This window comes from Cuculus canorus, chromosome 15 (genome assembly GCF_017976375.1).
Source record: "Cuculus canorus isolate bCucCan1 chromosome 15, bCucCan1.pri, whole genome shotgun sequence".
Lineage (NCBI taxonomy): Eukaryota > Metazoa > Chordata > Aves > Cuculiformes > Cuculidae > Cuculus > Cuculus canorus.
Window position 1 is genome coordinate 1,956,665 of NC_071415.1, and position 22,722 is coordinate 1,979,386.

Here is a 22,722-nt window from a genome sequence, read left to right on the forward strand (position 1 = left end):
GGATGGGGCAGCCACAACTTCCCTGGGCAACCCCACTCTCATCATGAAGAAATTCCTCCTTATGTCTCGTCTAAATCTGCCCCTTTCCAGTTTATACCCATTGCCCCTCATCCTGTCACTACCAAGTCTTTATGAACAGCCCTTCCCCAGCTTTCTTGTAGCCCCTTCAGTTACTGGAAGGTTGCTCTAAGGTCTCCTTGGAGCCTTCCTTATCCAGGCTGAACAACCCCAACTCTCTCAGCCTGTCCTCATATGGTAGACGCTCCAGGATCCTCCTTGTAGCCTCCTCTGGACCCATTCCTACAGGTGCATCTCCTTCTTATGCTGAGAATTCCAGAACTGGACACAATACTCCAGATGAGGAGATGAGACGCAGTTGTCTTCTCCCATTTTAGTACTCTTAATTTGAGACTGAGAACACCCACATGGTTTCTCTCGCTGGTTATTCTCGGGGAAGGATCCTTGCCCGGCCAGTCCATGCAACGGGCCCCGCTGTGTCTTGAAGAACTATGGTTGGTGGCTGGTGGTCTTTCTGGCTCTGGGCAGGGCATGAGCATCAGCCACCCCAGCGCTGACTGCGCGTGGCACCTCACTGCCAGCAGCTTTCCTCAGCCGGAGGATCTCCTGCTTGTACCTGCATCAAGGTGACACCAAAAATGACAACAAATGAACTCTCTAAGACTTGTTTTGGAGTTTTAGAAAGTGAGCATCCTTTATCAGCCTGGGCAACATGAAGAGTGATCTCCATCAATTATGTGCTGCGAGACAAGGGCTGGGGCAGAATGGCTTTCCCACTCACGTGCATATGGATAAATTCTCCCAGAAATCTTATGCATATTCTATTCCTTCCCAAGGACTCATTTTAGTGTTATGATGAACTTCACAACTTCACAACAGTCAAAACTCTTGCTGGTTTGGTGCTTTGGCTCCAGCTCTGCCTGACCTTGCATTTGAGAGAGGGAGAGGCTGCAAACAGAGGGGATTCCAGCAGCAGACACCTCTGATCAGCACAGATCACACTGAACAGACGTTCTCATCTCCAAAGAAAGAACAGTGTCTGGAAAAACTGCTTGAAACACCTCTCAGAGGGACATTCTGTCTGACTTTCAAAGAACACAATCACTTGGATGAAACTTGACGCTACTTCAGCTTAAATCAAAATATCTCACTTTTAGTAATAGCAATTTCATGGATCAGGGGAAGCGGCACCATCATCACCTGGGTGGTCATGATCCCACTGAGAAGGCACAGACTTGGAATATTTCTCTGACAGACCTGCCCTGCTTGTTCTCACCCTTTGTTGTCCCAGGAGAAGTTCTCCCTGCTCCAGGGTGTGAGAAGCCAAGGAGAGAGCACCTCAGCGTGATGGAAAGCTTCACATTTGAGGCAATCATAGAATGATTTGGGTTGGAATGGACCTTAAAGATCATCCAGGACCACCCCCTGCCTTTGGCAGGGACACCTCCCACTGGATCGGTGTCATCAAAGCCTGGTCCCACCTGGCCTTGAACACGTCCAGTGATTGGGCAGGCACCACTGCTCTGGGCAACTTTGTTCCACCTTTGTCGTGAATAATTTCTTCCTAATGTCTAGTCTAAATCTGCCCCGTCCAACTTACAGCCATTCCCCCTTGTCCTTTCACTCCAGACCCTTGTAAAAAGTCCCTCCCCAGCTTTCCTGGAGCCCCTTTAGGCAATGGAAGCTGCTCTAAAATCTCCCCACAGCCTTCTCCGGGCTGAACAACCCCAACTCTCTCGGCCTGTCCACACAGCAGAGGAGCTCCAGCCTTCAGATAATCTTTGTAGCCTCCTCTGGGCCCGTTCCAACAGTTCCACATCCTTCATATGTTGGGGACTCCAGAACTGGATGCAGATCTCCAGTTGGGGTTTCGCAAGAGTGAAGCAGGGGGCAGAATCCCCTCCCTTGCCCTGCTGGCCACAATCCCTCTCTTGGCTTCCTCTAAAGGCTGAGTGAGCGCACAGGAAAGGAGAGGTGACAGCCACACGCTGTCCCCCCTGCCCTGTGGAATGAGGGATGGTGGCAGCTGCCTGCACAGCTGGACGTACTGCAGGACATGTGGGAAGGCAGCGGTCAGGCCAGGTGCCGACAATGTGACAGGCACGGCTGTGTCACCAGCAATTAGCCTGGGAAGTAAACTTGGAGCACAAAGCCGAGAACACGTCAAGGGGGCTGCTACCATCTCACCTTGCAAGATGCTTTTCTATGTATTCCTGCAGCTCCGACACCTGTTCTTCTGCCACTACCGCCCGAGTCAGCAGCTGGCTTCTCTCCTGCTCCAAATCCTCCTGGTGGGGCAAGGAAAGAGGGAGAGAACAGGGAGTTCTGTGAGGTGGGAGTGAAGTTGCTCAGTCACTCTTCTGGGCAGGATCGACCACTTTGCCATCACTCAGTGCCGGCACCACTTGGTGTTCAGCTACAGAGGCGCCAAAAACTGATGGAGCCTGGTGATGATAACGCAGCGTTCTGCAGGCGCCGCAGCTCCAGGACATGAAGCAATCTTCTCTGGGCAGAGCACAGGATGGGGACAGAGCCACGGCAGGACAGGCAGCAACCCCTGCCTCCCAAGCCATCACTGACTGCCTCAGAGGCTTCACTGACAAATGGCAGAGCCATTGCTGGACGTGGCACTTGGACACTGAGAGCTACCACACCTTTCCATTAGTCATTTGTTGTTTGACCTTGCCTTTTAGGTGAAAACACATATGATTTTTGCACTGTGTCTCTGGGTGGTAGCTCATCATCTCACCAAGTTGACTACGTGTTCCCTGTGGCATTAGGAGGGTCTGGGGCACTCGACCCAGCTCCCTCTCGAGATGCCCAGCAGAGTCAGGAGCACGACCTGCTTCCAGTGCAGCGCCCCAACATCTCACTCACAGCATCTCCCTTCTTTTGGCCACTAAGATAATTTAGGTGGACCAGAGAAGTGTGGAACACAGTGCTGTGGACAGAGGAAGACACAACATTGAAGCAGGCTGGTAGAACATCTATAAGTCTACCAAGGACTTGCTTACCAAGGCTACATCTATAGCCTTGACTACCACAGAAAAACAAATCTCTGCTTGGTTTTCAAAGCCCTTTTCCCCATGTGTGGCTGTCAGCATGGAAGGGATCCCAGCACCAGCCTTCTTTCCACTGCTGCCATTGCTGCCAGACAGCAAAACCCACCTCAGGCAAGTCCGTTCCAGCAAGATTCACCGCAGTGTCATGGGTGCTATAGAACAGCCTTGCAGGTGGAGAGAACTCTCCTCCCTGCTCCCAGACACTCCATTCCCAAGTGCAGCATTTATTGCACTCAGCAGCAGCCAAACTGGGAAGTTAGTTCATATTCAAAACGGACTTGAACCAGGTTGAATACAGTCCTAGTTTGCTATACTGATGCCAAATGCTTGTGCTGAAGAGAGGAAGATCTGTCAGAGCGAGCCCAGGGGAGGCCATGGAGATGATCTGAGGGCTGGAGCACCTCCTGTATGAGGACAGGCTGAGAGAGTTGAGGTTGTTCAGCCTGGAGAAGAGAAGGCTCCGGGGAGACCTCAGAGCAGCTTCCAGTGCTGAAAGGGGCTCCAGGAAAGCTGGGGAGGGGCTCTGGGTCAGGGAGTGCAGGGGTAGGACAGGGGGGAATGTTTTTCATCTGAAAGAGGGGAGATAGAAATGAGATCTTGGGAAGAAATGTTTTGCTGTGAGGGTGGGGAGGCCCTGGCCCAGGTTGCCCAGAGCAGTGGTGGCTGCCCCATCCCTGGAGGGGTTCAAGGCCAGGTTGGATGGGGCTTGGAGCCCCTGATCCAGTGGGAGGTGTCCCTGCCCATGGCAGGGGGTGGAACTGGATGGGCTTTGAGGTCCCTTCCAACTCAAACCATTCCATGATTCTAATACAGTTCAGCCGTGACCAGCCCTGAGGGCTGCTCTGCTTCTGTCAGTAGTAGGGAAAGTACAAACTCAATTCATCACCAGAAGGGGACCTGCCAGTGTCGCTTGGTGGCCTGAGGCCAAAGCCACCACAAGGCTCAAAGGAAAGCTTTCCTCTCCAGCCTGCAGCAGTGTCTGGGCCCCGGGGCAACACCTGCCCGAGGCAGCACATCTTTGACAGGTGGGTAAGGGATAAGGTTTATTGAGATGGGCTGTTTCAGACCTCTACCTGGATGTTGCGTGCGAAGTCCCGGAGCTGCTTCGTGACCTCCCCCCAGCTCTCCTCATGCAGCTGCCTAGGAGAGAAAAGCAGATTTTGATCATGCTCAGATGTTCAAACCCAGCCCATCCCCAGGTCACAAAGCTCCATTCAGGCGCTGGACATAACTTGTGTCCATCAGACCATGAACACCAACACCCTGAACTTTTCCTCTCCCCATGTCCCAAACTTCTTCAGGGCACGCGGTGCCATTGCGGTGCCCAGGCACGAGAGTCACAGCCCTTGTGCCAACCTGGGATTCCCCGCTGCGATGGCTGGGTTTGTTCCAAGTTCACATCAACACTCATACATCAGAGGAGTCCATGCAGAAAGAGTCCTTAACCTGACACTGCAGGACTGAACTGGATGGAAATAAGAGAGCGATCGATGCCAAACGCTGGTGCTTTTCATGTTTCGCAGCACAAACCCGCCCGTTCTGGTTGCCGCGCGCGATAGGTGAGCTGTCTGCGCAGCCCAGCCGTGGGAAAGTGCTTCCTATTCTGTCCCAGCCTGAATAAGCAAAATACAGGTCACATCTGATGCTCGAGGAATTTGGGTTGTATGAAGAGAGGAATGCATTGTGTTCAAGAGCAGCTCCGCTGCGACTGCCAGAGTTCCCTCTGGTGGCTGCAACCCCCTGGCCCGGGCAAATGGGAAAGCACGGCTGAGGTTTCGTGAGAGCAGAAGCGAAGGGAACAATAAACAGTGCAGCTCCACAGCTGATAAAGACAAGAAGCAGTGATAATTATAGCTGAAGTGCTGTGGTAACACCAGGCTGTGTGTCTCCAGTTAAAGGAACAAGGTAACAGCGTGGGTATGACCCATCAGCACGCTGAAAACCGATGTGTAGCGTTGACCTAGAATGGTCTGGGTTGGAAGGGATCATCCAGTTCCACCCCCTGCCATGGGCAGGGACACCTCCCACTGGCTCAGGCTGCCCAAGGCCCATCCAACCTGGCCTTGAACACCTCCAGGGATGGGGCAGCCACAGCTTCCCTGGACAACCTGTTCCAGGGCCTCACCACTCCCATCGTGAAGAAATTCCTCCTTATGTCCAGTCTAAATCTGCCCCTCTCCAGTTTATACCCATTGCCCCTTGTCCTATCACCACAAGCCTTTGTAAACAGCCCCTCCCCAGCTTTCTCGTAGCCCCTTCAGGTACTGGAAAGTCACTAAAGGATCTCCTCAGAGCCTTCTGTTCTCCAGGCTGAACAACCCCAACTCTCTCAGCCTGTCTTCAAATGGAAGGTGCTCCAGCCCTCACATCATCCTTGTAGCCTCCTCTGGACTCATTCCAACAGCTCCATCTCCTTCTTATGTTGAGGATTCCAGAACTGGACACAGTATTCCAGATGAGGTCTCACAAGAGAGGAATAGAATCATAGAATCAAAGAATCAAACCTTAACGAGATGCATCAGTAAAAGGCAGATTCCTTCTGTGTCTTGTTCCTGCAGCAGTCTGCTAAAATTAATGCATTTCTTCAAAGACTTCAACTATTTCTCAGCATGGCAGAGCCTGGCTGAGGTGCAAGCTCTTCTCCGAGGCACTCTGGAGCCGGTGGCTCGGGCACTGCCCAGCTCCTCCGTGCTGGCAAGCAGTCACTGAAACACCTGACATGTTTTCTAGGCTACCTCATCTTAAAAGGCTGAAAAATTACAGCTCAGATTTCTCCTACGCTTTGTTCCACCACTCTGGAGCCACAGTTAGTAGAGTTTCAACAGAAAAACGGAGCAGGGGGGAAGACCCCTTTAAAATTGAGCGGATCAAGGGCACGTCAGGAAACCAGGGAGGTACCAGGTCCGGGTCAGCTAAGGGTTCCAGACCAGCTTCTGCACTGGGAGGAAGGAGAAACAAGGCCATCCCAAACTGATGGTGTTTTGCTTGTCTGTCTGAGGTTGGGATCCACCAAAGCATTCGGGCTTATGCTTATCTTCAGCTTCTAAAGAGATCAGTGGGGCTAAAAACATGATTAAATTAAACATGTGCTTAAGAGTTTTCTTGGATCAAGGCCCAAATGACCAACTCCTCTCACTGCAGTAAATGCTACTCTGAGACGACAGCTGGCTTTTCTTCTCGGATGAGGCCCTAGCAGCTCATTTTCTCCCTACTTATTACCGTCTCTGAGTAAAGCAGAAGAGATTCCTCAATCCACACAGCAAGGAGAATTCAGAATTACGAATAGAAACAGCCAGCACTTACTGCTCAGGAGACAGCAGAAATGCAGATGCTTCTTTCAGTCTTTTCTGAAGGCAAAGGAAGAACAGAATTCCTGTGAGCTTTACCCCACCACAATCCCACCGCAGCCCCTGACACTTGGAGGTGACACAACATCTCCCAGCGCTCCAACAGCCACCAGTGCCTGGGCGAGGAAGTGATACACAGCACAATCTTGAGGTTTAGGTCTCCTATCCTTTTAATTTGTAAATCGATGGATCTCTCGCAAATCAAGAGATGCATCTCTGCCCAGCAGAACCAGTGGGAGGACGTGGAGCTGACTGGGGTGTTTCTGTCTGTGGTGTCCTGCACATTCGGCTGTTCAAGCTGAGGCAAACTTGTTCAAGAACAGCAAACCCCATCCTATACTCCCTTACTCACCTCTTGCTTTAGCAGCGAGCGAGTCAGCTGGCCTGGCAGCCCCCCCCATGACATCTGCTGCTCCTCAGCCCTCCCAGAGCTCTGGGACTCCAACCTATGGGGCTGCTCAGCCTCCTGGATCAAACTGTAACTCACCCCTGTGCAGCAGGGATGAAGCAATCAGTCCATCTCTTTCCAAAATGACAAAGTGAGCAAGCGCTACCCCTGCCTGTGCCACAGGGAATGCTTAAGGAAGGGGCTGAATCCATCACTTGGGAGGGTCTCCCCACCGTCCCCTAGTTTCACCCCCAGCAGCCCAGCCACCACCTTCTGCAATTGGTGTAACTCCATCTCCAGTTTTGCTTTATCCTCCCGCAGCCGGTTTAGCTCCCGGGTTGTGTTTGTCAGCAGCTCAGGGTCTGTGATGGAGAAGTGGAGCTCAGGAGGGCCACAATCCACAGCGCTGCTGCCTGAGGACCGGATCTGCTCCCGCTGGAACCTGTAATGTGCCAGAGGGGTTATCACTGGTAGCTTCGGTTAGGTAACAACGGTGAGCATTGCTGCTACTGCTGGAGGTACCGTTCGCTTGGGACCTGCTGGCTTCTGGTCACCAAGAGACAGTCCACCTGCAAAGAAGTGGGAGAGCCCAGCAGCGTGCATGATATTCTTGGGTGCGTTACTGAGAGGAGACTGTCCTAGAGCTATTTGTAGCTTTTATGCCACAAAATCTGCTGCTTCCCACAGCCCAAGCTGCTGAGAGCACAGCGGAGCAGAGCTGAAAGCACTGCAGGGATGAGCTGGGAGGCAGGAGTTATTTGTGGTACCTCTGCATTTCCACACCATCCAAAATGGAATCAATCTCTCGCCTGAAATTTTACACAGGAGAAATGTATCTGCAAAACAGCTCCAGGGTGTCCAGAGCACCCTCACGTGTAGCTGGAGAATCCTTGCTCCTGGCCTGTCAAGAGCAGGGAGGTGACCCAGGGGCTGGATCAGCTCCAATACAGTACAGGATGAGAGAGTTGGGGTTGTTCAGCCTGGAGAAGAGAAGGCTGCGGGGAGATCTTAGAGCAGCTTCCAGTGCTGAAAGGGGCTCCAGGGGAGCTGGGGAGGGGCTCTGGATCAGGGAGTGCAGGGAGGGGATGAAGGGGAGTGGTTTTAAGGTGAAAGAGGGGAGATTCAGGCTGGATATAAGAAAGAAATCCTTCACTATGAGGGTGGGGAGGCCCTGGCCCAGGTTGCCCAGAGAAGCTCTGTCTGTCCCATCCCTGGAGGTGTTCCAGGCCAGGTTGCATGGGGCTTGGAGCCCCTGATCCAGTGGGAGGTGTCCCAGCCCATGGCAGGGGGATGGATCTGGATGGGCTTTGAGGTCTCTTCCAACCCAAACCATTCTGTCATTCCATGATCCTCTGCTCCACCTGAGAGCCCAGTTTGTCTCCCTCTTGACTTTGTCTCCCTCTTGGCTACAGGGCACTTCCACTGGGTGCCTAGCAATAAGTTGAAGAGACAGAGATAGCCTGGACCCCAGCTTAGTCCTACCCGTAAGCAATCAGTAGGTTCTCATGCTTTTTGACCAGGTTCTTCATGCGTTTCTTGTAGCCACGTGCCGCTGCAGCCAGCTGCTCTTCACGGGACTTGTAGGAAGCCCTGATATCCTTCAGCATGCTGTCCACAAAGCGTTTCATGTGAGCATGATCAGCTGGGGCTTTGCTAGGCCCTGTTCCGGTGCTGGATTTGCTGTCCATGTAGTCCTTTAAACACACAGAGAAAGAAATTGAGGTGATCAAGTCACTCCCTGAGGGAAATGGAACCCATTTCCCAAAGAGAAGGTCCAGACATACTTGTGCTAATAGCGCATAGAATAGGCAATATATTCCATTTTCTAAGAGTAGGAAAGACTAATGAGCTCCCATCATGCCCCTTCAAGACAGAGGAGGCGCCTGTACAGTATCGGTGACCCACCTAGGGAAAGACGAGTTGGTGTTGGGAGTTGCTACCTCTAGACCCATATTCTAGCCATGGTATCCCACTCCCTGCCAGCTAGGAGATGCTTCAGCATCGCTCTGTTAGAAATTAAGCTATTGTTAATAGTAAAAATTGCTTTGCTTCGTCTCTTGATCCATCACCACACCATGTTTTTTTGGTACCAGCCTCCTCCCAGCATAGAAGCTCTTGCCAAAACCTGATTACTGCTACATAGGGCTGGAGCGCGTCCTGTACGGAGCAGGCTGAGGGTGCTGGGGTTGTTCAGCCTGACGATGAGAAGGCTCCAAGGAGACCTTAGAGGAGCTTCCAGTACTGAAAGGGGCTGCAGAAAAGCTGGGGAGGAGCTCTCGATCAGGGGGGCAGGGAGAGGATGAGAGGGAATGGTTTTAAGGTGAAAGAGGGAAGATTTAGGCTGGATATAAGGAAGAAATCCTTCACTATGAGGGTGGGGAGGCCCTGGCCCAGGTTGCCCAGAGCAGTGGTGGCTGCCCCATCCCTGGAGGTGTTCCAGGCCAGGTTGGATGGGGCTTGGAGCCCCTGATCCAGTGGGAAGTGTCCCTGCCCAAGGGAACTGGATGGGCTTTGAGGTCCCTCCCAACGCAAACCACGCAATGATCCTATGATATCGGCGTACAAAGAGAGTCCTTCCCAGTCCCACTGCTCCATAGGATAAGGTATCCATGCCTGAGCCTGCCTGAAACACCTGCCTTGTGCTGAGTCCTCACCGTGCTGTGTGGGCCCTACTCTACATCCAAAGTGCTCATTCCAAAAGCCAGTCCCAGGCATGGACGACACACGGCTCTGTAGCTGACCACGGAGGCTGGCAGAGATCACCGTGGGGACAGCAGTGTCGCCATGGAGGCAGTGACAAAGCCAGGAGTGGCATCGCCTTGCCTGCCAAAGGAAGTTGTCAGGGCAATGGAGATTAGAAGCCAACTGGAAGGCAGCCATTGTAAATAAGAGGGTCTTTCAATCCAAGTAATATGACCGAGAAAGAAAGTCCTGACAGAAACTCACAAACCCTTCAGTGTGGCCATACAGGAAATCTGGGAAAGAAGCAGGGCTGGCATCTCCTCCTCCAGGCCAAGCCGAGGGCACGGAGCCCCCTTCCAGCTCCCCAAGCCCCACTGCCTGCTCCTCTCCACAGCCCAGCAAGGAAGGGAACCAGCAAGAAGCAGGCAGCCAGCATGGAGAAAGCTCCCTGGCCCAGGAGAGCCCTGGGGCTGGGGTACCCACCGCCAGGTCCTTGATGTACTGCGTGAGCCGCGAGCGATATTCCTCGTTCAGCTCCTTCAGGCGGAGCTGCAGCTGGGAGTTCTCCACCTCCACCTCTCGGAGCTGGCTCTGGGAGGTGAGCAGGACCTGGAGAGAGCAAACACACTTGCTGCTGCCCTCATCCTCCGGCCAAGAAAGGGGCACTAAGGGATGGGGGACTTGTGGCCAGCAGGTCAAGGGAGAGGATTCTGCCCCTCTGCTCCGCTCTTGTGAAACCCCACCTGGAGCCCTGTGTCCAATTCTGGAGTCCTCAACAGAAGAAGGATATGGAACTGCTGGAATGGGTCCGGAGGAGGCCACAAAGGTGATCAAAGGGCTGGAGAACCTCTGCTATGGGGACAGGCTGAGAGAGTTGGGGCTGTTCAGCCTGGAGAAGAAAAGGCTGCCGGAAGACCATAGAGCAGCTTCCAGTGCTGAAAGGGGCTCCAGGAAAGCTGGGGAGGGACTTTTTACAAGGGTCTGGAGTCATGAGGTGAGGGGGAATAGCTTTAAACTGGAAGGGGGAAGATTTAGATTAGACATTAGGAAGAAATTCTTTATAATTAAGGGAGGGAAGGCCCTGGCCCAGGTTGTCCAGAGCAGTGGTGGCTGCCCCATCCCTGGAGGTGTTCCAGGCCAGGTTGGATGGGGCTTGGAGCCCCTGATCCAGTGGGAGGTGTCCCTGCCCATGGCAGGGGGGATGAAGCTAGATGGGCTTTAAGGTCCTTTCCAACCCAAACCATTCTATGATCCTATAAATTAATTTCCAGATATTCAGCTTCACAGGAGCAGAGAAGGTGCTGGGTCTTCACAGGAGCCCACTGGAAATGTTTCTGGTCTCTATTCCCCTGCTCCTTTCTGTCATTTGCAATCTTCCCCCCACCCCCCCCAGTGATTTCACCAACTCTTTCTAAGTATCAGTGAATAAAATTCCTCCCACTGCCTGCAGCAACCAGCACCTTCCACCACGTGCATCTCACCCCTGGAGAAGGAAACAGCGCAGGGAAGAGCATCTTGGTTTGACAAAGTCCTTGGAGAGGGAGATGTGTCACAATACCCCAGTCCAGGACATCCCAGCTCCAGGAGAGGCATGTGGCACCCAGGAGGAGCTGAGGAGCAGGGGCAGTCCTGGTGCCGGTGGCTGGAAGGCATCTTGCCCTTACCGCTGTCTGCTCTGCCAGCTTGTGCTGGGTGTCTCCAATTGCTCCCTTCGCCTCCTGCAGCTCCTTCCCCATCGCGATCCTGGGCACACAGAAGGAAGACGTGTTTATTTTAAACCCCCAATCTTCTCTGTAGGTCCAATACAACCAGATTTTAGAAGGAAATGCATAATGGGCTGCCAGAAACCTCTCAGCAGCAGCTGCCAGACCCACCTCGAGCACTGGGGGCAGTTCTGTGACCACAGGATAAAAAGGGTCTAAAGGTACTGGAGAGCATCCAGAGGAGGGCACAGAGATGGGGAAGGGTTTAAGAGGGGAGGAGTGTGAGGAGCGGCTGAAGTCACTGGGTCTGCTCAGCCCGGAGGAGATGGAGGGGAGACCTCATTGTGCTCTGCAGCTTCCTCACACGGGGAGGAGGAGGAGGAGCAGGCGCTGAGCTCTTCTCTCTGGGGATGGCAGGAAGATGGCAGGGGAAGGTTAGGTTGGACATGAGAAGAAGGTTCTTCCTCTGGCCGGTGGTGGAACCCTGGAACAGCTCCCAGGGAAGCAGTCAAGGCGCTGAGCTTGACAATATTCCAGAAGCATTTGGCCAAGGCCTTCAGCCCCACTGTGTGAATGTTGGGGTGTCCTGTGCAGGGACAGGAGCTGGACTCTGTGGTCCTTGGGGGTCCCTTCCAACTCAGGACATTCTATGAGTCTATAAGCAGTGCTCACATCCAAAGGTGGATGTCCTCCCCAGTCAGACACCTGGTTCTGCGGTGTCCCTGCTGTGGCAGCCTTTGCTGGGACACCAGCCCCACCCCAGCCCGTGGAACCCCTCTGGGGTAGGGCCTGGGTTCCTCTCTGGGCTGTCTCACATTTGCAGTGTCACGGCAGGTCAGCTTTCAAAGGTACACAGGCCAGCTGCGTACCTCAACACCACAAACTTTTAACCCTCTTAAGAGCCTTGAAGGCAGCAGGTTTTGCTGCCAGGCCTCACTTTTTGCAAGGGTGAATGAACATTTCCCCCCAGCGCCCCACCAGAGACAGGCTGCCTCCTCTCCTGGTCCCAGGGACCAAAACCAGCTGCAAAGAGCTCCATCAATGCCCAACCAAACAGAAGGATGTGCCCTCAAACACTCACACTCTCTCTTCCAGCTTCTGCTGCTGCGAATTGTAGGTTTTCTTCAGTTTTTCGAGCTCCTCTTTTATGTGATCTTCGTTTCCAAGCAACTGAGGGACAAATAAAGAGGAAGATGAGAGGGATCCATGAACAGGGAAGGAGTGAGGAGAGCTGAGCATGCATCCAGCTGAGCAGTGCCATACTGGGAAAGGACTGGGTTAACTGGGAGTCTCCAGAGCTCTGCGGCACACCAGAAGTGAGATAGGGGGTCTCTGATCTGGAGATGGGGCACATGGATGTGCACACATGTCGCATTGCTCTCCTGAGGGAAATTGTTGCTGAGAATCAGATTCCTAGCAGGAGCTGGTGGTTGGAGCCCAGGAAGGTTTGGCATGAGCTGCAGATGGGAAGGAGGCAATTTTGGGTGTTTTATCACCCCCGTCTTTCTCAAGTATTGTCAAGAAGAAAATAAGTCAGTATCCCCTGCGCTTGTTGGTTTTAAACCCCAGCCTCTGTTCACCCAGGCACTGATCGAGGGTACCACAGCTGCCTTCTGCCAGCTTTTGCCTGCGCAGCATCTGGAGATATTCTAGTCTCATTTTTCAACTGCTCAGCTTGAAAAAAAGATAAAATAAATCAAGGCATCGACTTATCCACAGAATTCAAGTCAGTGCCAGGAAGCGCCAGCCACACTTGAAATGAATTCCCTCTCTGGTTCCCGAAGGATGCAGCAGCAGAGCCCCACGCACTCACGTTTCTCTCCAGCATTTGCCGCTCATGTTCAGAGGCGACTACGTCTTCTGGCTGGTTTTAGTAAGAGAAAGAAGAAAGTGCCAGTTAGATCCCTGTTCTCCAAAGAGCTGTTGACAGGGCAGAGAGGTCCTTACCTTCATCCGAGCTGAGAGACGGCGCACCATCGCTTGCGCTTTTTCCAGCCCGGTGGAGGATTCATTGACCATGGCGGGCGGGTGGTTACGCTCTGTGCGGGGAAAGGTGCTCTTGGCATTGGCCAGGTTGAGCAGCTCAAGGCTGAGCTCTTCGTTCTTCATGACCTGTCAGGTCAAACAAGAAGGGAAGAGCTTCTGAAACTCTGCCTCTCCGGCTCCGCGTGCTGCCTGTTTATGACTGCTTCTCCTGCTGTGTACACGGGCAGGCACTCACATCTCCTCCTCAAAGCAAGTTTTATTCGTAGTTCTCATATTGTGGAATCACAGAATGGTTTGGGTCAGAAGGGATCTTAAAACCCACTCAGTTCCAAGGGAAGGGTCAGTGCTGCTGCCCAGGACCTTCCAGGAGCCCAGGGCACAGTCGTGGAGCATCTTGTGAGGCTGCTCCACCCATGGTAGAATCATAAGATAGAATCATGGAATGGTTTGGGTTGGAAGGGACCTCAAAGCCCATCCAGTTCCATGCTCTGCGATGGGCAGGGACACCTCCAACTATATCAGTGTGCTCAGAGCCTGGCCTTGAACCCCTCCAGGGATGGAGCAGCCACCACTTCTCTGGGCAACCTGGGCCAGGGCCTCTCCACCCTCACAGCGAAATATTTCTCCTTAAGATTTCATCTCAATCTAATTCCAGTGGCAATGCAGGGTAAGTATCATTGCCAGGCAGCAGGATTATTCACTCTTACTCCCTCTACCCATCTCATTTTCTCACTCAGATACAGAACCCGGTGCCAGCTCAGCCTTCAGCACAGCTCTGCCCCACATCTGTATCCTGACCTCCAGCCTGCTTCCTCACTTTAACCCTGCACACTCCACAAATCTTCATGGAACCACTAGGTTGGAAAGGACCTTTGAGATCATCAAGCCCAACCATACCTGTCCACTACTAAATCATATCTCTGAGCGCTTTATCTGCTTGTCTTTTAAACCCCTCCAGGGATGGGGACTCCAGCACCTTCCTGGACAGCCTCTGCCAGGGCCTGAAAAGCCTTTTGGTGAAGAAATGTTTCCTCGTGTCCAATCTAAACCTCTCCTGGTGCAACTTGAGGTCATTCCCTCTCATCCTATCCCTTGTCACTTGGGAGCAGAGCCCAGCACCCACCTCGCTCCAACCTCCTTTCCAGGAGCAGCAGAGAGCGATGAGGTCTCCCCTCAGCCTTCTCCAGGCTAAACAGCCCCAGGGCCCTCAGCCGCTCCCACAACCCCTGTTCTCCAGACCCTTCCCCAGCTCCGTTCCCTTCTCCAGACACGCTCCAGCCCCTCAAGGTCTTTCTTGGAGTGAGGGACCCAAAGCTGACCCAGGATTCGAGGTGCAGCCTCCCCAGCGTGGCGTCCAGAGGGACTTCAGGCATGGCTTTGAAGAGCTCTGGCCCCCCATAACGTACAAGAAGGGCCAAATCTCCCTCCATCCAGGCTGATGCCACCCAGCTAATTCCAATTTGGTTTGAACGCCCCCCTCCAGCAGCAGCCAGCCCACAGCACCGCGTAGGCAGCGAGATTCAAAGCAGTGCTGGTGCAAAGTGACACATTTCCAAAAGATAAAGAGGATCTGAATGAGAAAGGCTCTGTTACAGGTGATCTGGAAGGAACACTGGGGGAATTCATGTCTCACGGGAGGGTTTCTATGTAGATAACAAAGCTTTGATGGGGTTTATGACTGGGGACAAGCTTGAGTAATTGTTACCATGGCAGTGAATCGGGAGGATGGGAGGCAGAGGTCATCTGAGTCATCCATGGAGAGAATAGCTTATCAAAAGATAGCACAGGGTGGGCTGAGAGAGAGAGGAGAGGAAAAAGGAGGCTGACAAAGAGGTGAGATATACAGCTGTGAAAACTGACAGCTAGGCAGAGATGGGCTGCTTGTTCTCCAACCCAAAATGATCCATCTGCAGCTGTCAGCCCTGACAATTTGATCAGAGGGGGTCACAGAAGCACAGAAGTACCAGCCTAGAGAAAGAAAGAAGTTTGCCATGGGCTTCGCTGCCTCTCCTGTGCTTCCAAGCCTGGCCCTGCTCCAGGGAAAACCCCGGCGTGGAACCGGTTTGCAGCCATTTGGGTTCTCTCCGACAGCCTCGATGCAGACGGTGTAAGCCTGCCAAACAAAAGAGGAGGAGGAAACAGAGAGTTGAGAAAAGGTCAGAGCCTTGAAAAGGAAGAATTTACAGTGAGTTCGAAAACAGGCACCGAATGACTGGCTGGCATCTTCTGGAAGGCACTTCCCCAGGGACAGGCAAGGCCAACGCCGTCGCGCTCCTTCGCCCGGGACAGACACAGGCGATGTGTGAATCGAGGCATACAATGGGCGCCGCGACAATTCAGAGGCTCTGGCTGTTCCCGTACGAGGCACTGTGAATGAGTTTGCTGAGCTGCTTCTGCGCCAAGCAGCCATGACAACATATTGGCAAGGTCACAAGTAGCACTTGTAATTGGGAATGTGTAAAAGGTTCATTGTCTCCTCAGAAGAGAGCTGGGGAAGGGGAGGGGGCAGAACCGCAGGCTGCTTTTCCCATTTCCTTTGGGAAAGTCCACACTGGGAAAATAATGAGCAAGAGGCCCATGCCATGACAAGCCCCAACCTGCCAAGCTGGAACCTCCTTTGCTTCAGGCAAGGATATTCAGTAGTCAGAGCCAAGAAACAGGGGCAAAATCCTCAACCGATGAATTACAAACAAGGAGTTCACCTTTGGCTTCTGGACCCTGATCTACCACTTCATCAGGATGCTATTTGGGCACAGAGGATCATAGAATGGCTTGGGTTGGAAGGGACCTTAAAAATCATCCAGTTCCAAGGCCCTGCCATGGGCAGGGACACCTCCCGCTGGACCAGGCAGATATAACTGAATCCAAGTGCTTTCGCTCTAAAAGATTCCAGGATCTGTGTGAAAACAGGGTGTTATCACCACTGATCCATTAAACCCATCGTTTAGCCATGTCAGCCACCTGAAAATCCAATTTTTGACTAACAAATTGCACCCCCTTGGGGACAAGAAGCAAGCCAGAGTGCTGCACGCCGAGCTATTCCCCCGCACAGGGCTCTGTGTCCCTGCAGCACGCTGCCACGCTGCCAGTCAGCTGCATGCGCTCTGCCTTGTGCTCCAGCAGGACCACAGGATGGCTTCACACCCCTGCAAGCAGCTGAGCTTCCCTCCTCCGAAGAAATTCCCATTTTTTTTGCAGTTTACAGGAGACAAATGACAGCTTCACAAGAGCCACTAAGTCACTTGTTTGCAACAGGATGAACACAAGCTCTTCTCCTCCTCTCCCAGAGCTCTGCAGATGGATGGTGACCATAAAAACAGGCTGGACACTGCCTAAACCACCACGCCTGGTCCCAGCCTCACATGAGGACAGGCTGAGAGAGGTGGGGTTGTTCAGCCTGGAGAAGAAAAGGCTCCAAGGAGACCTTAGAGCAGCTTCTGCTACTGGAAGGGGCTCCAGAAAAGCTGGGGAGAGGCTCTGGATCAGGGAGGGCAGGGATAGGATGACAGGGAATGGTTTTAAACAGAAGAAAGGGCGATTAAGATGAGATCTTGGGAAGAAATGTTTCCCTGTGAGGGTGGGGAGGCCCTGGCCCAGGGTGCCCAGAGCAGTGGTGGCTGCCCCATCCCTGGAGGTGTTCAAGGCCAGGTTGGATGGGGCTTGGAGCCCCTGATCCAGTGGGAGGTGTCCCTGCCCATGGCAGGGTTTGAAATTGGATGGGCTTAAGGTCTCTTCCAACCCAAACCATTCTATGATTGTATGATCTTCCCATCACAGCTCAGCTTAGGGCCGGCACAGTAACCCAGGTCGTTTGGCTGAGCCATCCAAACTATCTGCCAGGGGAGGGAGGCTGGAGGGTGTCAGTCATCCGATCCAATTCCAAAAGAAGGAGTGGCATGGGGGAGAGGGTGGGAGGAGAGGAAAGTCTATTGAAGTAGCTGTTTTGGCCAAAGGAATACACAAATCTGAGTCCATAAAACTTTAGTTAATAGTTGCTAAGCTAAGAGTCAGCAGGAAATTTGCTGTGCTTTAAGGGACAATCAGAAACTTGCTTTGATTCAGTGTTTTTATAAACTTGGTGACCTCAAAACCTCGCAGGCCGCTTCCCGCCACCCTACGAAATGAGAGCGACTCCAATCAGTTCACATGCAGTCTGCGCAAGCCATGCAGAAAAAAGGGAAACAAAAGCAGGCTGGCAGTCAAGAGAGACCTACAACGCGCACTCAGCCCAGCCCTGCGGTGACCTCCTCCTCGCTTCCACTGACGGGGACCTGGGATGGCGTGAAAAGAGACAGCAGGGTGCCAAGAGGAGCACGGCGCCCGGGTCAGCATAGGTTCAGGGCTGTCTCTGCAGAGCAAAGCAGGTTCTCCAAGCCCTCCTAGAAGGTGACCACGTTATGTGAAATCCCTAAGCCTTGAAAGGCAAATAATGGTGCCCAAAAGCTGTCTCACAGCTGACAAACCTCGCTGGACCGAGCTGTGAGGTGGAGGTGCGACCCAAAGCCTACCAATCTGCCTGTAGATCAGGGAACGGTGAGATGGGTCGAGGACATCAGAGTGGACGCTGCGCCCTGTCTCACCTCCTGGTCCAGTTCTTTGCCTAAGGCCAGGTAATTGCTTTTTAAAATGATGTACTCATCCGCCAACTCCTTCCGACTGCTCTCCAAAGCATGCAGACGTTCCTGTAAGGCATCCCGCTCCCCTGTCACCTTCTCACTGCAGCGCTCCAGCTCTAGCACGCGGTCCTCCAGGGCCAGGATCTGCAGAGGGGAGGAAGCAGAATTAGGTGGTGGCAGAGACTAGCAGTGATCACAGGGCATTCATTTGACCAAACAGGTTCTGGCCTGCTGTGACGTAGAGAGTGATGGGCTTCACACGAGTTTCGTGGTGTCTGGAGCATCGAGGGGTTGCATTATCTTAGCTAAAGCCAAGAGAATGCACCCAGCAAAGCAAAGACTACGGAAAGGTTCTTCTCCCAGAGGGTGGTGGAGCCCCGGAACAGCTCCCAGGGAAGCAGTCACAGCGCCAAGCCTGACAATATTCCAGCAGCAGTTGGCCAAGGCCTTCAGCCCCACAGGGTGAATGTTGGAGTGTCCTGTGTGGGGACAGGAGTTGGACTCGATGGTCCCTGTGGGTCCCTTCCAGCTCAGGGCATTCTGTCATTCCATGAACCCAGAGCTTGTGCCACTCTCTTGGGACCAAGTTCCCTCCTGGAGAGACCGTCCTGGTGGAGACGGACTCTGCTCAGTGCTTTCCAGCCGCCAACCCTTCTGGTCATCCTAGCCACCACCTACTGCACTACGTCATTCTTCACTCTTTGCCCAGAGAAGCTGTGGTTGCCCGGTTCCTGGAGTTGCTCAATGCCAGGTTGGATGGGGCTTTGAGCAACTGAATCCAGTGGAAGGCGTCCCTGCCCATGGCTCTCAGCCACACAGTGTGAATGTTTGAGTTGTCCTGTGCAGGGACAGGAGCTGGACTTGATGATGGTTCCTTCCAACTCAAGACACTCTATCATTCTATGGAGATAAAGGCATAGCAAACTAGTTCTGGGTAAGGTTTTGGCAGAGCTGAATCAACTCTACTTCAAACTGTTGGATACCTTATTTTTCAATTCAAAGTTCTCTGTCTCATACTGCTCCTTCATTTTGTTGGTTTCGATCTGGAGATCAATGAGATCTTTGGAAATCTAGAGGAGAGAAAGGACACGATAAAGGCCACGGACTGATTCTGAAGCCAGCGTACAGGCTGCACAGGGAATGTGAGCACAGCACACACACCCCTAGCAAGAGATTCCAGCATTCCCTGCCAGATTTCCCACTGCAGATCTACTGCCCTCACACGGCTTCACAGCTCAGTTCTCTCCATGTGTTTTACCTTCAGTTTTTCCTCTTCACTGAAGACCATTCTGGCTGACAAATCAGTTTTGGAGCCAGGCACCTTCTCCATCCTCTCCTGCAGGTCTCCGAGCTGGTACAGCCTCTCAGTCCTGTCCTGCAGCTGCACCTAGGGACACACGACGGCTCCAGCAGCTGGAGCCAGCAGAGCCCTCCTGTCCCCCACCTTGTGCTCCCACCGCAGTGCTGGTGGGAGGGAAGGGCACAGCACCCAGCTTTTCAGAGCTCGAACAGGCTGTAGGTGGCATTTTCAGCACCGTATTCCCCCTGCAATCAGAATTTCATTTGCGGAGCACCGGTTCCACAGCCAGGGAAGGGGTTGCACACCTTCATACCCATCCCTTCATTAGCAAGATGCTACCTGTGCTCTGTTGGAGTACTTACGTTCTTGTTCTCTGCAGCCCTTCCAAAATCCACGTGCGTGGAGGCTCAGTGCTCGGTGGCCAGGATCTCTGCACTGTACCAGGCTGAAGAGCTAAGGAGGGATCTTTATGGCAGCAACTTTTCCCTCGTGGCAGGGCACAAGCAACGTTGCTAACAACTTCGGTTTCCAGAGGGTGCGGCATTCACCTTGATCTTAAGGTGGAGCCGATTCCTACAGCCATCTGTGGAAAAACAAGGACACTCATCAGGAGGTTTCCATATTCCTAAGACGGCACATGGAGATCCTGAAACAAGAAGCTTAGCAAACACACCCAGCAACACAATCATAGCCTCGTAGAATGTCCTGAGCTGGAAGGGACCCACAAGGACCATCAAGTCCAGCTCCCGTCCCTGCACAGCACAACCCTAACATTCACCCCGTGGGGCTGAGGGCCTTGGCCAAACGCTCCTGGAATATTTTCAGACTTGACACCATGACTGCTTCCCTGGGAGCTGTTCCAGGGCTCCACCACCGTCTGGGGGAAGAACCTGCTCCTGATGTCCAAGCTAAACCTCCCCTGGTACCCTCCTGCCATTCCTTTAGGTCCTATCAGTGGTTGCCAAAGAGAAGACAGTATCACTCTGGTTGCATCACAGACCATTCCCAAAACCCAGCTGTTGGGATGGCCTTCATCTTTGTTGCAGGGATCTTTAGAGAATCTCAGATCTGATTGATCCATTAATTAAGCCATCAATCCAACCATCTGCTCTGAGACCCTCCAGTAGCATTTAACATCAACTTTTGACCTCCACAGTTTTGACCTCCGCAGCCCTTGTACATCCTGTGTCGATGAGCTCCGACCAAGCCGCAGACAGTGACAGGAAAGACACCCCCCAACCTATCCCTTCACATCAGAGATGCTATGTGGAAAAATATAAGTTGTAAGGCAAAGCATGCACTGAAACAAACCCTGATGAGCCCAGGCAGTGCTAAATCTGGATTGTGCTGGTCTGCACGCTGGCGCTGACTCCAAATGGCGACTGTCCAGCTTGGAATGGGACAACTCTCAAGCATGTACAAAGCTAGAAGTAGTTAAACAGTCTCCAAAGCAAGAGTGAAGGTAGTGGAGAGCATACGGCACGGTGGATAATGCTGGAAGAGCTTGATGAACAGTGGCCATGGGGTAAAATGAATGCCAACTCTTCATCTCTTCATTTTGGGCTTATTATTATCACTGCTATTTCTGTCGAGCGGGTAAGTTTAGGTAAGAACTCCTCTCCTACAGAAGAAAAGCTTTGACAATAACATTCAAAAAGACCACAGCTCTAAATAACTTCTTAGTGTCTGTCAAAGCTAAGAGGAAGAAAGAGGGAGAGGGGCCATCCTGATGAAAGCTCCATGCCGAGCAGAGTTTAGAATCATAGAAACACTAGGTTGGAAAAGATCTGGGAAACATCAAGTTCAACCCTACCTGTCCACTACTAAATCATATCCCTAAGCACATCACCTACCTGTCATTTAAATATCTCCAGGGATGGGGACTCAGCCACCTCCCTGGGCAGCTGTTCCAGCACTTGATAACCCTTTTGGCGAGGAAGTTTTTCCTAATGTCCAATCTGAACCTCTCCTGATGCGTCTTGAGGCCATTCCCTCTCATCCTACCAACTATCACTTGGGCGAAGAGACCAGCGTCCATCTCTCTACAACCTCCTTTCAGGTAGTTGTAGAGAGCAGCTGTAGACAGTCGTTTACCAGCCCCTCACCTGCTCCAGGCTCTTGGAGAAGCTCCTCAATGTGAACTTCATGAGCGGCCATGGAAGCAAGACCCGCGGGCTGCGCTCTTCTGGCTTTCGGGGGAAGGAGAAGCTCCTGAAACATGTAATTATGGCTTCTTTTTCTGCAAAAGAGCTTAACAGCCCTGAAGTCATTTTATTAAGGTAATGAAAATGCTGATGAGAATTCAGTCTCTTCACACCCACTGCAGAGCAGAAAACCAAATTCACACACCGCCCACAACGCTGGAGGGCTCCGAAGTCTCCAGCAAGTGCTCCAGCACATGAAGGAGATGAGCTACAGCTCTGCTCCCCGGGCACTTGCTGTCTCCCGCTGGCTCTCAGCAGGCACAGGGCCCTCAGGATAGACAACTCCATCCCACGCCAGTGTCCCAGACAGCTCTGAGACCCCCAGGTCAGGTGGACGCCAACAGCCCACCCCAACACGCCAACAAAGCCGAATGCTCCCTGAGCCCTGTGGTGCCCGTTTCACCTGACGAACAGCAATATAAGGGTAATTAGTATCTTTATATACAGTATCATTGGTGCTCCTGCAGTGTCTGGGAGAGCCTGGCAAAGCCACCTTTGTGGTGGATGCCATACCAGCACCAGGATTGACAGTGACTCCTTTTCCTGTGATTTGGAAAAACAAAGCAACTGTTGTCCTGGTTGACACCACAAACAGCAAAACCAGGCAGAGGGAATTGGTTTCAGAGCTCACTGCAGCCCAAAATCTCCATAGCTAAGCCAAACAAGAAGTCTGTGCTTTGGAAACCCCACCAAGAGCTGAAATCTCAGAGGATCATAGAACTACAGCATGGTTTGCGTTGGAAGGGACCTCAAAGCTCAGCCAGTTCCACCCCCCCACCATGGGCAGGGACACCTCCCACTGGATCAGGGGCTCCAAGCCCCATCCAACCTGGCCTTGAACCCATCCAGGGATGGGGCAGCCACCACTGCTCTGGGCAACCTGGGCCAGGGTCTCCCCACCCTCACAGCAAAACATTTCTCCCTAAGATCTCATCTCAATCTCCCCTCTTTCAGCAAAAAGCCATCCCCCTCATCCTCTCCCTGCCCTCCCTGATCAAGAGCCTCTCCCCAGTTCTTCTGGAGCCCCTTTCAGTACCAGATGCTGCTCTAAGGTCTTCATGGAGCCTTCTCTTCTCCAGGCTGAACAACCCCAACTCTTTCAGCCTGTCCTTGTATGGGAGGTGCCCTCTGATCATCTTTGTAGCCTTCTTATGTTGGGGATTCCAGAACTGGACAAAATACTCCAGGTGGGTGTCAACTGCGTACTGACATTTTCTTTTCTTTTTCTTGCTGAGGACACATGGAACACAGCTCGGCATGGTGGTTGGATTGCCAGCAAGATGAAGCATGGAACTCTCCTCCAGGATGCAGCTCTAAGAAAACTCCTCCCACCCACAGCAGCTTGTGACCCAAGGGGGTAGAGAAAATGTATTTTGCACCTTATTTGCCTCATTTATTTACTACATCCTGATCCCA

General features: G+C 52.7%; 1 protein-coding gene across 4 annotated transcripts; it reads right to left on the bottom strand.

Moving 5' to 3' along the window:
• Nucleotides 1-233: 233 nt before the first annotated feature.
• CCDC78 (coiled-coil domain containing 78) lies at nucleotides 234-21,924 on the bottom strand. 4 transcript variants are annotated; one of them, XM_054080530.1, is made up of 16 exons: nucleotides 21,208-21,924; nucleotides 19,465-19,685; nucleotides 19,061-19,189; nucleotides 18,786-18,872; nucleotides 17,767-17,946; nucleotides 13,148-13,312; nucleotides 13,014-13,064; nucleotides 12,282-12,370; nucleotides 11,162-11,240; nucleotides 9,981-10,106; nucleotides 8,298-8,509; nucleotides 7,086-7,257; nucleotides 6,384-6,427; nucleotides 4,154-4,220; nucleotides 2,206-2,306; nucleotides 234-634 (listed from the first exon to the last, which is right to left on the bottom strand). In XM_054080530.1, the coding sequence occupies exons 3-16, from the start codon at nucleotides 19,130-19,132 to the stop codon at nucleotides 508-510; spliced, it is 1,572 nt and encodes a 523-aa protein (XP_053936505.1). In that variant the 5' UTR covers nucleotides 19,133-19,189; nucleotides 19,465-19,685; nucleotides 21,208-21,924; the 3' UTR covers nucleotides 234-507. The 4 variants fall into 4 exon arrangements, with proteins under 4 accessions (XP_053936505.1, XP_053936506.1, XP_053936507.1 ...); XM_054080531.1 differs by lacking the exon at nucleotides 2,206-2,306; XM_054080532.1 differs by lacking the exons at nucleotides 6,384-6,427; nucleotides 7,086-7,257.
• Between the last annotated feature and the right edge of the window lie 798 nt (nucleotides 21,925-22,722).